The 15,247-nt window shown below is 39.2% G+C and overlaps 4 protein-coding genes across 5 annotated transcripts; 1 reads left to right on the top strand and 3 right to left on the bottom strand.

Annotated features, from left to right (window-relative positions):
- Positions 1-60: 60 nt before the first annotated feature.
- Positions 61-2,801, bottom strand: LOC111804102. Its single transcript, XM_023688793.1, has 4 exons — positions 2,476-2,801; positions 2,287-2,363; positions 1,747-1,858; positions 61-432 (listed from the first exon to the last, which is right to left on the bottom strand). Exons 1-4 carry the CDS (start codon positions 2,736-2,738, stop codon positions 303-305), a joined length of 582 nt encoding a protein of 193 aa, XP_023544561.1. The 5' UTR covers positions 2,739-2,801; the 3' UTR covers positions 61-302.
- A 509-nt stretch (positions 2,802-3,310) lies between these two features.
- Positions 3,311-6,854, bottom strand: LOC111804103 (protein CHUP1, chloroplastic-like). 2 transcript variants are annotated; one of them, XM_023688796.1, is made up of 6 exons: positions 6,676-6,760; positions 5,633-6,607; positions 4,788-5,101; positions 4,587-4,698; positions 3,728-3,865; positions 3,311-3,638 (listed from the first exon to the last, which is right to left on the bottom strand). In XM_023688796.1, the coding sequence occupies exons 2-6, from the start codon at positions 6,476-6,478 to the stop codon at positions 3,507-3,509; spliced, it is 1,542 nt and encodes a 513-aa protein (XP_023544564.1). In that variant the 5' UTR covers positions 6,479-6,607; positions 6,676-6,760; the 3' UTR covers positions 3,311-3,506. The 2 variants fall into 2 exon arrangements, with proteins under 2 accessions (XP_023544564.1, XP_023544562.1); XM_023688794.1 differs by having other exon boundaries at positions 5,633-6,854.
- Positions 6,855-9,678: 2,824 nt separating this feature from the next.
- On the top strand, positions 9,679-12,152 carry LOC111804105 (GDSL esterase/lipase At1g28590-like). The gene is made up of 5 exons (XM_023688798.1): positions 9,679-10,017; positions 10,134-10,376; positions 10,453-10,604; positions 10,682-10,949; positions 11,669-12,152. Exons 1-5 carry the CDS (start codon positions 9,747-9,749, stop codon positions 11,914-11,916), a joined length of 1,182 nt encoding a protein of 393 aa, XP_023544566.1. The 5' UTR covers positions 9,679-9,746; the 3' UTR covers positions 11,917-12,152.
- Positions 11,794-14,671, bottom strand: LOC111804104 (pyruvate decarboxylase 1). Its single transcript, XM_023688797.1, has 7 exons — positions 14,014-14,671; positions 13,688-13,851; positions 13,012-13,573; positions 12,830-12,918; positions 12,634-12,751; positions 12,273-12,461; positions 11,794-12,192 (listed from the first exon to the last, which is right to left on the bottom strand). Exons 1-7 carry the CDS (start codon positions 14,488-14,490, stop codon positions 12,022-12,024), a joined length of 1,770 nt encoding a protein of 589 aa, XP_023544565.1. The 5' UTR covers positions 14,491-14,671; the 3' UTR covers positions 11,794-12,021.
- Positions 14,672-15,247: the final 576 nt, after the last annotated feature.

Consider the following 15,247-nt stretch of genomic DNA (forward strand, 5'->3'; position numbering starts at 1 on the left):
TTGCAGTTTCACAAAAATAGTTTCAAATCCACAAGGAAAGAATGAGTTTCCAACAATATGTTGCAGAATGTTGAAATCAAGAAAATCTAAAATTGAGCGCACAGTCAAAGACGAATTAACCATGTGGTCTCGCAATATCCCCAAGGAAACTGAAACATTGATGCATACATCAAGCTGAGCTAACTGTATAGTTACAATCGTAGATGACAAAGCACCTAGCGAATACATGGTATAGAACTGTTCAGCTGTCTCCGAGGAGGGGTGAATAATTCTCAAGGTTTACGAATATGAGGCAACAAAAATTAGTAGCCAACATAAACAGCAGCATTTACTATGTAACAGTCATCATTTTTGTCTCCCATTTCTTCCACATGCACACCGCTGGAGCATATTAAGCCACCATCGACGACCTCAACATTCATAATCTTTCCACTGCAGTAAATCAAATGATGCAAGATTCAATACTCTTTTGAACAGGATAGTTTGAAGGCGTTCATTATCATAACTGATTCCAAAAGTACTAAATCGAAGTAGCATACCAACAGGAAAGCAAGTACTAGGCTAGGTAATTTTGATTTGATAATAAAATATGAAAATCAGAACAGAAAAAAAGACTTCGAACCAAATTAACGAAGTGTGTTAACTAAACTAATTTTCAACTTCTCCTTGGTTGTACACCCCACTCACTCTGGAGGTTGCAGCACAAGTAGCTGAGAAGAACTTGGAAAATGCTCGAAGGATATTGTGGTGGTTAGGGTAAAGCCAGGGGAAAGAACCTGAGACTTAAAATCCAGACGACTAAAGAAAGGAGCATCAAGCATGATAGTGTTGAGATATGATTCAAAGTATTCAAAATGAAATGAAGATATGATTCAAAGTAGTTGAGATATGATTCAAATATTCAAGATTGTAGGAGATTGTTAGTAGATTTGAATTGATTTACTATTTCTGATCCGGTGTATAGGCTATAAATACTGTAATTGTGTAACCCTCTAAGCATTGAGTTAGAAAACATTAATAAAGCACTGCAGCTTCTATCTATTCCTATCTCTTTCACTGTCCCTTGTCCCTTTTTCCAACCGATAGATTATCAGGGCAAGATGAAGTAACTGGACATAAATAACGCCTCTTTTAATAGAGAGATCAATCAGAAGGATATATTGACCCAGAAAGATTTATTGATGTATGAAAACCAAACAACGCCTTGTAAAGCTAAAACAAGCTACAAGAAACTAGCTCAAAAACTTGAGAACGATTCTTCCTAGCTAGGCTCTAATAACTCTAAATCAGGCTCTTCCGTACTTGTGCTCACAGGTATTAAACTTTGTCTATATTCTTAATGATGCTGAACGACATATTAATCACATGAACTAACAAAAATAAGGATAAAAGATTTTGTTCAAACTTCTTGCCCATGCTGATGAATGTAATTGCTTTTTGGTAATGGAAGTAAAAAGAGATGCATCTCAAATTAACCTATCATGAGGTGCAAGCTTGTCCCCCTCAAGTTTTGATAAGCAAGGAATCAGAAATTGTAAAAGACGATTTGAACACTAATGAGCCTGACCTAATACTGAAGGTGCAGCTGATAGCCGCTGCATCTTATCAAAAAAAAGGTGTAGCTGTTAACAAGAAAAAGTGTTCTACACATCTATTAGGGAGAGGTTTCCACACCTTATAAGGAATGCTTCGTTCTCCTCTCCAACCGAGTGGGATCTCACAAACTTAAAATAGTTGAGCACTCACTATGGGAAGACGGACTTGACTTTTTCAATATCCAAGGATTGTTGAAGAGAGTGTGGAACTCCAAGCTTGATCTGTAGTTTCATCTCTGCAAATGTGACTCCAGGAATTGAACCTGCATAACACATCGTCATCAGTCCTCATTGTAGTATTAACATAATGAAAGCAGTAACAATTTTCAACATAAACTTAATTTGCAGAAGCCAGAAGTAACCATAAAAATGAGATTCTGAATTCTAAAATAAACCCAGAACAGTGATTAATACACGATTATTCTACCCAAATAAAAACGCGATACATTATATACCTGTATGAAGGTAATTTATAGTAGGTAGAGTGCACTGCTTCAAGCATTATCAACAAAAATAAGCAGAAAGAACAGGTACAGCCTATTAGGGAAAGACTCCGTGGCTTAAAATCTAAGATAAATTTAAGCTACCAAGAAGGAGCAGCTGAATCCAGAAGCTCATATCTCCTGTCAAATATGTGACTAATTATGCAGATAACAAATAGCGCGAGGATATATAACCCACTGGGACATACCTCTACGGAATGCTGGAATCGAATTGGAAGATATGGCATCCCTGCAGGCTCGCATTGCAGCCGCCGTGATATCTTGGCTGTGACAAAAGAGAAATCCCTCGTGAATCTCATTGTTTTCCAACAGAAAACGAGCTTGTAATTGTATCCTGAAATTAATACTTGTAAATAAGAAAAGAGCTGAAAATTCACCCATGTTGATCGTAGCCAACACCCATCTCGACGAATAAGAGCTTCATCGGAGGTGTGCTGCCAACAGGCGCAGATTTTCCACCCTGCTCGACCTCCATTGACGACGCAGCAGTAACCTTGACAAGGCGAGAAATTCGAGGGCGTGTAGGAGAGCAAATCAAATGCGCAGATGATGAAGAATGTCGATTAGAAAGAGGGTAAGAACGAAACCTAAGATCAGTTACCCGCGGGAATTGTAGATTTAGGACTATGGAGCCTGTCATCTGTGTTGCTAAATGCCTAGAAGAAACTGCGAATCCAATCCATGTCCATATTTGGAAAGCCTGTCATCTCTTTTTTTTTTTTTAAGATCCCGCTACAATATTTTTATAAAAGTGGAAAAACTTCTCATTAATAGATGTTTTATAAGATCGCAAGGAGGATGTATGCGGTGGGCTTGTACGGTTACAACATTGGACAATGATCTAACGCGGATAATATCTGTTAGCAGTGATTTATAAATGGTAACAAAACCCGACAATGGGCAGTGTTCCATCACGGACAATATCTGCTAATGATAGGTTTGGGCTGACAATATCTGCTAGTGTAGGCTTGAACCGTTACAAATAGTATCAAAACTCAACATTGGGTTGTCGTCCAAAGCGGTAAAAATAGCCCTCAAAATGTTTGATGTTTGGACCTTTTTTGTTCCTTTAAAAAAACTATGATTTTTTAAAATCATAACTTCTCATTATCTAAAAGTTAAAAGAGTCCAAAAATAATTACTAGGTTGTTTTCAAATGGGTCCTTCTGTCCAATACGAAAACGTAAAGGAGCCCTTTTTACAATAACCCTATTTATAAGGAGGAAAAGGTTGCAAGAGTTCATTTCCTTACTTTCCAATATGATATCGCCTCAGTTCATTTCCTTTCAAATGAATCAATTGGAATGCAATCCTAAGATAGCCGCTGGCATTAATATTCACAGACATGATAGCAATCTATCTATACAACCCAAAAACCAGAGACCTCTGAAGCTGATATTGCTGCAGTTTAACAAGTTGTAGCTCTGCTACACCCCACGTACTTATGTTGCTGGTTTTGGCATTCTACATGACATGAACTTGCCTTATCTCTCATCTCTTGAAACGCCTTCATCGTTTCTACATCAAACCCTCCTGCAAACTGCACATAACAAGTTGAAGAACTTTACCACACGATCATGGAGGTCCAATAACCACTTATGTCAATAAGAGGGGTCCTCTCAACATTACCTGATGCACACGGAAGGCAAATCTAACGCCCTGGACAATCAGCTCTTCTTCTTCAGGTCCACCACCACCGACTGTTTCAAGCTCTGCGGATACCCTTTTCATGTACTTCAATGCTAATTTTATACAGACAAGCTTGATCTGTGACACATTAATTGAAGCACACAATTGACTCCGATCAGAAACGTATCAACCGAGTAACTATTACTTCGCGAAAATATTAAACAACACCCAACTTGGCGCCTAGGGGACCATGCCATATTATGAAGACAAAACGATTTGTCCTTTTTAAATAATGCATTGCTTGAGAGATGGGATTCTGGAGCTTTCAAGGGTTAAATTGAGTTATGAAGTGAATGAATATATATATACTAACAAACAAATCCCAGTGTGATCATTCGGAAGAAAGTTATAAAAAAGAAACGAATTTGCATACAGCAAAACGTGCAGAATCTGATTCTCTTGTTAGCCCATAATTTAAAAAGAACTATAAAGCAGACAAGAAGATGTAGTTTAGAAATCTGGGAATTCCCATGTGCGCGTGCAGGCAAGGGGCAGAGGAAAATAAGGCAAAATCAAAACATCCTTTTTGTCATCTTCTTAACCATTCTCCATTGTTGTGTTACATTGTTATGTAGACTTTGTCAGACTTATTTCCCTCTCTCCAGAACGGATCCATTAAAAGGGACCACCTGGGAGACACCTAAATGGAACAACTTAATTATTTTAATAATCGTTGCAGTTCAAGTCAAGGAAATTATTATTAAATCAGCAGTCATCTCTTCTTGGATACCTCCCACCACACGCCGAACTAACCTAGAATTTAGCTATATTTGTTAAATTGGACAGAGATGGAACTTACCTGACTCACAATTCCAGTATCAAGCATCCACTCCACTGGAATTTGAAATGCTTTGTATCTCTTCGTTGCAGATTCACGCAGTCTAGACAAATTGTAGATACCATGCTCCAACCTGATACACCAAGAACAGAAACAAAGAAATGAAGCTAAAAACAAAGGACAAAATCGATTAAATGTAGGCTTTGGTAAAGTCTCGAATACTTTTCAAGCAAAGCTTGCATCTTCTTGAGAGCCGAAGCGCAGGGCTGGCGGGCATCACCACGGAACGAAGAGGCTTCGGATTCCAGCTTCTTAAGATCGCAATATCCAAATGCAGCCTCACGCAGAGCGTCGGCCTTTTGCTCTGGCCATTGAAAGTGTTTAAGCACGGCTCTTTCATCTACCAGGTATGAGAGCTCATCATCCAACCATTTGACAAATGGAACAACGTCCTCAATGTCCGTAAATGAAGCATTTTCAACTTCTTTTATCAAGAACCTTATGAAATCCCCTTGAGTCTCTACATCCGTCTTTATCTGCAAGTAACATGGGAGATTAATCATGAAAATCATAATTAAATCAAAATCCCATGAGATTAATAATTAAAGTAACTTTTCCTTGATGTTGGATTTGACATTAAAGCAGTCAGTTCATCATCAAGAGGTTGATATTTTCTGAAAATCAATCTTTATGTGGCTTCAAAGAAAATATAATCTCTATGATTACCTTTTATTATTATTTTCCTAAAAAAGCAAGAGATAGAAGAGGAAGAGTAAATTTGAATTAATCAATTTCCAGAAGGCCACGAATTGAGTAAACATTTCAACTTGAAATGACAAAAATGCAAAAATCTTGAGGGAAAGAGAGAGAAAAGAAAGGATATGCAAAAAGACAGTAATATTCCGATTTTGACAATAAAAATCCAAAGAAAACCAATAGGGGCACTTAATAAAAACAATTGAAAACCAGTCAACTCTCACTGACAAAAAGCTCCGCCTAGTGACATTATTGTAAATTACATAACTGAGAAAATTTAAGAGACAGAGTGTACATGACCGGTGACTTACAGCGAGTAAGTGAGCGGACCGGTTCTCGATCTCTCCGATCATGTCACGAGCTTTGGCGGTCGACGGCGGGTCCATGACGCCGGAGCCGAGATCTCGCCGTGAATCTCTCCGCATTAACGAATGATAAAACTCAACAACCTCCGGAATTCGCCTTACCTTCGCCGGCATCGGCGTCTTACCTTTAGGAGGCGGCGGAGGGGGAGGGGGAGGCGGTGCCGACTTCGAAGGCGGCTGCATTTGCTTGGTTGGGACAGGGGGTGGGGCTGGGATCGCTTTCTCTACATCACCAGAAGAGACAGTTGATGAGGAGGAGGAAGTAGTGGCAAAAGAATAGGGAGATGAAGAAGGTTTCGGAGGTTTTGGAACCCTAGGTATTCGCGATTTTACGTTACAGAGAGTGGATTCTGCGGGTTCTTCCGAGTTACATCGTGAGTGTCTCGGTCCCTCAGTTACAACTTCGTCATTCTTTGCCTCTGGCTGTTCAACCTTTCGATTGTGCTGGTTAACAACAGCATCCGAACATTTGGTCGCTCTTTTCAAATTCCTGATTAGGTTAGACTTTTCAGAGACCTCCATTAATCCCTGAAACCTCTGCGACGCCGAAAGTTCGTCGTTCTCCAAAATAAGCTCCATTCTACTTCGATCCAACGCCATTTTCTTCAGCTCCGTGATTTCACCTTCCATTGCCTTTATTCTCTCTTGTCCCTCTCTCCTCTGCTCCTCAAAACTCTGTGTAACTTCCTCCATTTCAACTCTCAATCGCTCATTCTCCGCCTCCAAGAACAGTATTCGCTTAGACGCTCTTTCAACCTCTGCATCTTTCGTAGAGATCTCATTCTCAAGCATAGGAACAATGGCGACAGATTCCTTTAACAGCTTGTGCTCCAATAGGTCAGTCTTCAATCGTGCCTCTCTGTCACGCAACTCCTCGACCACACGGAGAAGCTCCGTCACGTCAGGCGGTCGAGGCTGAACCTGAGCAGAAGAGCGAGGGAAATATACACCAAACGAGCGGGAGAAGACTGTTTTCTGAGAAACCTTACCAGAGCTTGGAGAAGCCTGAGCTGGCGTCGACGGCTTCGGTGTGCTTTCCGCCTTTCTACTCGCCGGAGACTTCTGCAGCCCCATTGCGACCTTCACCTTCCCAGCTACCATGTCTAAGCTCTCACTCTCTCTCTTTCTCTCTCCCTCTGCTTCAGGGCAAGATAGACTGTGTTTTTATTGTTTTATCTTAAATTTTGTATTTTGTATCCATTAACTCTTTTTTTATATATATAAATTATTAAAATATTTTATTGTCAAAATTAAATTCAAACAAAAGGTAAATACTAATTTTAAATTTTATTGTAAATACAAAATTAAATTATGAAATGAGACTTAAAATGGTATTTAAAAAAAAAAAAAAAAAAAAACACTTATTATTATTTTATAAAATAAATCATTTAAAATTAATGAATATGTCAAAAAGTATTTACTTCGATGTCAAAATAGTATATAAAAATATGTTTGGTTTATGGATTCCAACCATTAATTTTATATTTAAAAAAAAGTTTATTAATGAACTGTGTAAAAAGTCAATGAAACGTATATTATAAAAATCCAATAAATTTGAAAAAATTGCGACTCAAGCACATTTATTAAGACATAAGAAACATTGAACCTCCAACGATATTAAACTAGAAAGAAAGAGGAAGTTTGTTGAGAGAGCTCGAAATATAGGCCTAAATTCTTCGACCACTTTTGCGGTCCGTCTCACAATTTTAAAATGTTTCCGTTAGAAAAAAGTTGACTCTTATAAACAATGTTTCGTTCCTCTCTCTAATCGATGTGGAGAAAATAACAAAACATTTGTGATAAGTGTGTTGAAATTTCTCTCTAACGGACGCCTTAAAACTACTAGGCTCACGACGACGATACGTAATTGGCCAAAGTATACAGTATCTATTAGCAGTGGCCTTGGACTTTTACAATTATTCTCGTTCAAGCATTCGAAATCTATCCACCACACACATTGATGATTAAATAAACAAGGAAAGAACACTCCTTTCCTGTTTTTCATGGGCTTTTTGTTCAATGTACAACACTTTGCTTTGTTTGGGTTTAATACTTTGTTTCAATAATTGACTGCAAAAGTTAGAACTTATAAGGTTAAAAATAATAACAATAATAAATGAATGTGAGAGAAGGGTTTAGGGTATCATGTGAGAGTAGGTAGCATGAAAAGGAATGCCACAAAGATACAATTAATATCCCTCCCTCGTCTCATCACTCTATGTATAATAATGTAATCTACACTTGGCAAAAGAGAGAAATTGAGCTGGGAAGTGGTCCTTCTTCTATAATTTGCCAACTAACCAAACACCTTTTATCTAGTATGTAGTAGTGTTTGACGAAATGTCTTATATTATTTTATCGATTGGTTTTAATAAAGGATGCGAGTGTTTCCCTAAAGAGTTGTGTTTAACACTATCCTCCTCCTCTGTATTTCTCTCTATATCTTCATTTCGATTTAGAGTTAGATTTGGAACGTTTTAATCTTTCTTTATTGAAAGATAATGGCAATTGGCAAGGGCCATCTCGTTGGCAACATCGTCACGTAAGACTTATTGGCATACGAATAAGTCAACATCGTCACCTAATGTTGAAAATAAAATTAGAGTATGGACAAATTTTAATAGAAATATATAATGCCAAAAAGCAAATATGAAAGGATATTTTTAATGATATTATATGATATTTTTCTTTTCATTTTATATTATTAATACATAAGGGATATGGAAGGAATTTAGTGTTCAAAGGCCGGCCCATGTATAGTTTCAAAGTTTGTCCGGCTTGACTCGACCCAGCCCATTTATTGGACTAATCGGACCATTTGGGTCGATATGACCCAATAGAGATAACTCAAATATATGGATAATTATAGTCTTTTTCGTATTATATTTTTATGTCATATAAAATATATTATAATTTTAAAGTTATATAAAGAGCAGAGCAGATTACAATGATTGGAGACAATTAATGGGCCTCTTCAAACCCACCTCCCTACTTGATTCTGTAGGGACAATGTCTCACGTTCGACTAATTCCTTTTATGTGCACATTTTTTTAAATTTTAAATTTTCATAAATTTGGTGTATTTCCATATATATATATATAAGAAATTGAATTCAACAATACAATATAAGATAAACAAGTCTGTATCAAACTATTTAATGAAAGCATGGGTGAGAGGGGATGGGAAGAACCCTATCTTTTAAATTAATTGTTTAAGATTAATTATATTAATTATATTCACAAGTAAAATACTTTGCCAACGATATTATTTTTTATTCTAATAATTTAATGGGTTATTGAATTGTTCGAACCACGGTGTGTAAGAAACATGTGCCAATAATGTTTAATTATGTTTCGATGCTTTAATATCATTTCAAGGTAGTAATGATAATATTGTTTTCTCCAATAATTTAATGAGTAATTGAGATGTTCATACAAAATAAATATATAACTTTGAAATTATAAACCTAGACAAAATTAAAATAAAAACTAAAGTATTACAACTCGGTTATGTGTTGTGTAATATAAGGTATGTTTTGAAATCTAATGTATGCATAATATAGTGTGAATCAGGTAACCTGGGATCATACATGTCGTGTGAGTTGGGTAACCAATCACTAATAGTCATATTGCAAAGTCACATTATATTTATGAAACGATGAGTATAAATAACTAAATTTAAGAGGTAAAATGAGACTAATTAAAAAAAAAAAAAAAAAAAAATGGTAATATAACCTAAATATATATTTATTTTCTCATATTTTTCATATTACCCAACCCAACCATCTGCAGTATCTCTCCCTCCCATTTTTGCGGCTGTTTCTTAGAATTAAAATAGATATAAATGGGTTTCTTTTCCGCAGGGACGACTTTTCTTCAATCTCTGTGATGAACGATCGATAAACGGATAGACAACCCGTTAGAGAAACGCGACCTCCAACCTCAACTAACATTTATATATATATATGTAATGTCAGAGTGAGTTGTCCAAGATCCAACCACCAAATTCGTCTTTCTTCCACTTCCCATCTCCGAATCTGAATCAGAGCTTTGAGTGATCCATGGGTTCTTCCAATTCTTCCCCCGTCTTATCACTGAATCGGTTATTCATCATACTTGTTCTGCCATTGCTGACCTTCGCTCCACCTACTGTTTTCGGATGCTTCACTTCCATCTTCAACTTCGGAGATTCTCTTTCCGACACCGGAAACCTCTTCGGCAATTGTGTCTCCGAGGAACCTCCCCACTCTTGCTTTCCTCCTTATGGAGACGCCTTCTTCCACCACCCCACCGGCCGCTTCTCCAATGGCCGTCTCATAATCGACTTCATCGGTTTGCTTTGCTTTTCTCGACACTCTGTTTTACTCTGTTTTGCTCTGTTTTGCTCTGTTTCCTATTTGTTACGATTATTCTGATGGATGTATGTATGTATGTATGTGTTTCTTCAGCCCAATCACTGGGGCTTCCATTGCTACAGCCATATCTGGGTGTGGGAAGACGGAGGATTAGCATCCAGGATTTCGAGAAGGGATTGAATTTCGCAGTTGCGGGAGCAACGGCGCTGGATGAGGCGGTTCTCCGAGAGAAGGGGATTACTAATTTACCCACGAATTACTCTCTTGGGGTTCAACTGGAATGGTTCAAAAACACATATTCTTTCGTCTGCAAATCCTCTTCTACTGCAACGGAAAGTAGGTTCCCCTCGTTTATTGCAGCTGTCCCACTAACAATCGAGTCAAAGCTTGCTAATATCATCTTGATTTACAGAGTGCAGAGCGATCCTCAAAAGCTCGCTAATTGTGGTGGGAGAAATAGGAGGCAATGATTACAACTATCCATTCATCGACGAACGGCAAAACATTGAAGAAATCAAGTCATTAGTGGCACCGGTGGTTAAAGCAATTGGTTCAGCAATCACCGTATGACCCTTTCTCCTTTCTAATTTCTAGCCATTAATTCTAAAGAAAGCTAAAACCTTTCATTTAATTTGCAACAGGAGTTGATTAAGCTTGGAGCTCAAACTCTAATGGTTCCTGGTAACCTTCCAATTGGGTGCAATCCTACTTATCTCAAAGTTTATGGAACTTCAGTCCAGAACTCAGAGAATGGTTGCGTAAATTGGCTCAATGAATTTTCTGAGTACCACAATGAACAGCTTCTACAAGAATTGAAACAAATCCGAGCTCTTTATCCTCGTATCCGTATCATATATGCAGATTATTACAATTCTGCCATGCTTTTCTATGATGCCCCACAAGATTTTGGTACGCATTTTGTCTTACTTTTCTCCTTCCATTCTTTTCCGTAGTTATTTTGAAATGCCTCTACTACGGATAGGTTTCTCCTCACAATTTCAAAATTTTAAAATGTCTCTACTACGGAGAGGTTTCCATACCCTTACAAGAAATGTTTCGTGCGATCTCTACCCACTTGGGGGGCCAGCATCGTCATTGGCATACTATCCAATGACTAAGCTTTCATACCATTTATAACAGCCCAAACTCACAATTAGCCAATATTATTTGCTTTGGATTTTCCCTTAGGGACTTCCCTCAAGGTTTTAAGACGTGTCTACTATGGAGAGGGTCAATACGTGTGATGTCCCACATTGATTGGGTAGGAGAACAAATCACCCTTTATAAGGGTGGAAACCTTCCCCTAGCAGACGCGTTTTAAAGCCTCGAGGGAAGCCCAAAAGGGAAAGCCCAAAGAGGACAATATCTGCTAGCAGTGGATCTGGGTCGTTACAATACGTAACCGGCTAAAACAAACAATATCTACTAGCGGTGAGCTTGGACGATTACAAATGATATTAGAGCAAACACCGAGCGGTGTGCTAGTGAGGATGCTGGGCCCACAAGGGGTGGATTGTGAGCTCCCACATTGGTTAGGGGATGAAACATTCTTTATAAGGGCGTGAAAACCTCTCTCTAACACGTGGTTTTGTGCTAATAACATTAGTGACTGACTTCGAATAATGCAGGATTGACAAATACTCTACAGATTTGTTTGGTGAATGATAAGGAAGCATTAAACACACATAGGAAGTATGGATATTCATCGCTGTGTGATAATCCCTCAGAATATGTTAGTTGGGATGGCATGCACTTAACAGAAGCAGCATACGAAGTAATAGCCATTGCTTTGTTGGAAGGCCCATACACAACTCCTCAAATTAAAACCTCTTGCATTTCACACAATGCCACAACTACCTTACTTCAATCGCAATAATAATATCCAACCATTCACAACACAACCAACAAGCAGAGCAGAGCAGAGCAGGCTCTGCTGTTTTTATTCTCTTTGTTCACTATTTGATGTTACACTAACAGCGAGTTACTGAGGATTTGGAGGGCGGCTGTTGGCAGAGGCCACACGAGACCCCCATTCCAGCAGCTCTTTGCTTGTGTCATCTTTGTGTACTAAAACTTCAATGAAACATAATGACTCTTTGTGTTCATCGCTCACGGTTGCGATTGCTTCTATTAGTTCTTGCTCTGTTCGTACCTGTAAGGGTCGAGGGAATGTCGAATCAGCACGATGAGGTTTGTTAACAAATTAGGAGCGAGTTAGAACTTCGAGCTAACCTTGGCAGTCCAGCATTTTCCTTCACCATTGTGGATGGCATCTACCAGTCCAGTATAATTCCAGTTCTTGATAACATTGTATGGACCATCATGAATCTCCACTTCTATGGTGTATCCACCATTGTTGATGAGGAAGATAATGGTCCGTTGTCCACATCTAATCATTGTTGAAATATCTTGAGCCGTAACCTGAAAGCCAACGTTTAAGCCTGTTAAATTCACAGCTCAAGCCCACTGCAAGTAGATATACGCTTACGTGGGATCTCACACATAGAGTTCAAAACAAGAATTCATGAATTCCATTCGAGTTCTTAATATTGAGTTATACAAATCAAGCAAGTCAATCAGAGTAAGCACAAACCTGGAAACTCCCATCACCAATACAGGCGATTATACGCTTATCTTTAGTGGCCTGAGCATATCCCAAAGTGGCACCAACTGACCACCCAATAGATCCATATTGCATTTGGAATTCATAGCTGAACACATCAACACAAAAGGGTTACACCACTGTGAATGAAAAGGCTCCGGAAACAAAAACAACAGCCAAGCCTCACCCGCAATTTTCAGGAAGACGAAGCTTCTGACAGTTGAACCATGAATCACCAGTTTCAGCAATCACCGCAGTGTCACCGGACAACATTTGCTATTGGGAAGTTAAAAACAAAACCCATCGTTAAGAAATTGGAAACTTTATCCTCTGAACATTCGAAGTTTTAAATTTGATTCTATGGCTAACCTGAATATGTTTGAAGAGAACATTGACTCGTAAAGGTTCGTCCTTTGCGTAGGTGAGAGGCATGCCGGGAGGGATATATATTCGGTGATAATTCTCTAGAGCAGTGGGGTTTTTCTTCAATCTTTTGGCCAATGCAGTTAGAAAATCAGCCATGAAAACCCAGCCGAAGGATGGCCCATTGCCGACGGTCACACGGTTCACATTCACAATCACAGCCTTCTCCTTTTTGACAAGTAATGAGTACCCAACAGAGCTGTAATCATTGAAAATAGGACCAACGAAGACATAAGCATCAGCTGATTCAACTATCTCCCCACAGAAGCTGGAGCTCACAGCACCCCAGTACGTCCCTATGAACTGTGGATGGTGCTCCGGCACCATCCCTTTCCCCGATGGCATAACGGCGATCGGGTAGCCACTCGCATCGGCGAGCTCGACGAAAGCCCGTTGTGCCTTTGCTGCTCTTAGCTTGGGACCTCCCACAATCACTGGCTTCACTGCATTGTTGAGAAAATTTGCTGTTGCTTCAACTGCTGCTTCCAACCCCCATTGGTTGCTTATTCTGAAACCAGTGGCGAATAAAGAATTTTAAGTTAGATGCCACAATAAGCTTCAATTCAAACAATGTTAATGATAATAAAGGAATTGGAAGATGATTGAAGAAGAATTTTCATACTTTGGAGCAAGAAAGAAGGGAACAGGATCTCTAGCAAAAGTAGGATGAGGGATTCCAGGAAGATTGCAACTTATACTGATATAAACTGGTTTGCTCTCCTTTAAAGCTGTTGAAATCGCAGTGTCTATCAACTCGTGCGCAGCATCCAAATCATTCACAATCGCCTGCCACATTATTACCACTTTATAAACCGAACTAAACCAAATGGAAAAAACATGAAATACTCTCACTTTTGTCGAGTTTAATGCCTGAATTGACATTTATTCAGCTTCCCAAGTAAAACCCATTAACAGATTTCCATTAAAATCCTTAAATCTGGGAGTTACCTGGTAACAGGTGACTGTTTGAAAGCATCGAAGCTCTTGGGTGAAATCAGGAAGCCCAATTGTATGATGCAAGATCCTGTTAGTGCCATAATCGTTGGAATTCGGACCTCCCACGATGCAAATCACTGGCAAATTCTCACTGTAAGCACCAGCAATAGCGTTCAACACGCTTAGCCCACCGACGGTGAAAGTGACCACACAAGCACCCACGCCCTTAGCTCGAGCATAGCCGTCGGCGGCGTAGCCGGCGTTGAGCTCGTTGCAGCAGCCGATCAAGTTGAGTCCAGGCTCGGAGACGAAGTGATCCAAAAGGGTCAAATTGAAATCCCCAGGAACAGAGAACACGTCACTCACTCCAATCTCAACGAGCCGCCGAGCGAGGTGACTGCCGAGCGTGCCGCTTGAGACACTGGGAACCACCGGCACGGGAACTGAAGAGGGATGAGCCGCAGAGCCAATCGAATTAGCAGCTTCCATGTGAAAGGAAAGTCAAGTTAAAAGATCTGATTTGAGGTTTCTATTTATGGGTTTTGGTGTTCTTACTACAGGATTATTGGAAAATGATGAAAGCTTGAAACTTGAGAGGAGGTTAAGAGGTTACTATTTGTGGGTTTTGGTGTTCTTAATATAGGATTATTGGAGAGTCAGGAAAGCCTGAAACTTGAGATGGGTTTGTGATACCATGGGCGTAGGAATGATTTGTTAAATTCTAAAGTGGAACTCTCCATTTGCCGCCAGGTAAGAAAAAGCCAGCCCTTTTCAATCGGTGGATTCTTTTCATGATGTTCCATCCATGACCAGTTGTCTGTCAGCACCGTGGTTTTGGTTTCAGCACTATACCGTGGTTTTGGTTTAAAATATTCGGACTTTCCGGACAGAAACACTGCACCGGTTAACTCCTTGAGGTATCATATTTTAATGGGAGGTATTTCTGCTGTATTATTGTTGACTGTTGTCGTGGTCTCGAGGGTTGACCTCTTTTTCAAATCTGATACCGAATGCGATGCCGCTGTTTATGACGAGCATTCTACAGAATTTCTTCCCTGTTCCCATCTTCGGGATTATATTATTCCATTAGGAATTGCAATTGAAAGCTTCCATCAGCGCATACGTTTGGATCATGTCATCTTAACTTCAACTATTCTTGTGCTTTTTTCAAAAGAATGAAGCTTCTCGATGCTCAGAAGTGGAGATGGGTATTTATATATACATTGTTTCGGCCATCGATGAGCCA

This window comes from Cucurbita pepo, chromosome LG10 (assembly GCF_002806865.2).
Source record: "Cucurbita pepo subsp. pepo cultivar mu-cu-16 chromosome LG10, ASM280686v2, whole genome shotgun sequence".
Classification (NCBI taxonomy): domain Eukaryota; kingdom Viridiplantae; phylum Streptophyta; class Magnoliopsida; order Cucurbitales; family Cucurbitaceae; genus Cucurbita; species Cucurbita pepo.

What these genes read in the sequence shown, in the direction of transcription:
- LOC111804102 (XM_023688793.1), bottom strand. Translation starts at nt 2,738, where the DNA reads ATGACAGGCTCCATAGTCCTAAATCTACAATTCCCGCGGGTAACTGAT. An exon ending in GATTCCAGCATTCCGTAGAG is followed by an intron (nt 1,859 to 2,286) that starts GTATGTCCCAGT and finishes TGTGTTATGCAG; the next exon opens with GTTCAATTCCTGGAGTCACA. An exon ending in GTCAAGTCCGTCTTCCCATA is followed by an intron (nt 433 to 1,746) that starts GTGAGTGCTCAA and finishes GATTTACTGCAG; the next exon opens with TGGAAAGATTATGAATGTTG.
- LOC111804103 (XM_023688794.1), bottom strand. Translation starts at nt 6,787, where the DNA reads ATGGTAGCTGGGAAGGTGAAGGTCGCAATGGGGCTGCAGAAGTCTCCG. An exon ending in ATGCAAGCTTTGCTTGAAAA is followed by an intron (nt 4,699 to 4,787) that starts GTATTCGAGACT and finishes TTGGTGTATCAG; the next exon opens with GTTGGAGCATGGTATCTACA. An exon ending in TTGCCTTCCGTGTGCATCAG is followed by an intron (nt 3,639 to 3,727) that starts GTAATGTTGAGA and finishes TGTTATGTGCAG; the next exon opens with TTTGCAGGAGGGTTTGATGT.
- LOC111804105 (XM_023688798.1), top strand. Translation starts at nt 9,747, where the DNA reads ATGGGTTCTTCCAATTCTTCCCCCGTCTTATCACTGAATCGGTTATTC. An exon ending in CTCTTCTACTGCAACGGAAA is followed by an intron (nt 10,377 to 10,452) that starts GTAGGTTCCCCT and finishes CTTGATTTACAG; the next exon opens with AGTGCAGAGCGATCCTCAAA. An exon ending in CAATTGGTTCAGCAATCACC is followed by an intron (nt 10,605 to 10,681) that starts GTATGACCCTTT and finishes AATTTGCAACAG; the next exon opens with GAGTTGATTAAGCTTGGAGC.
- LOC111804104 (XM_023688797.1), bottom strand. Translation starts at nt 14,490, where the DNA reads ATGGAAGCTGCTAATTCGATTGGCTCTGCGGCTCATCCCTCTTCAGTT. An exon ending in AAACAGTCACCTGTTACCAG is followed by an intron (nt 13,852 to 14,013) that starts GTAACTCCCAGA and finishes ATAATGTGGCAG; the next exon opens with GCGATTGTGAATGATTTGGA. An exon ending in CGTCTTCCTGAAAATTGCGG is followed by an intron (nt 12,752 to 12,829) that starts GTGAGGCTTGGC and finishes TGATGTGTTCAG; the next exon opens with CTATGAATTCCAAATGCAAT.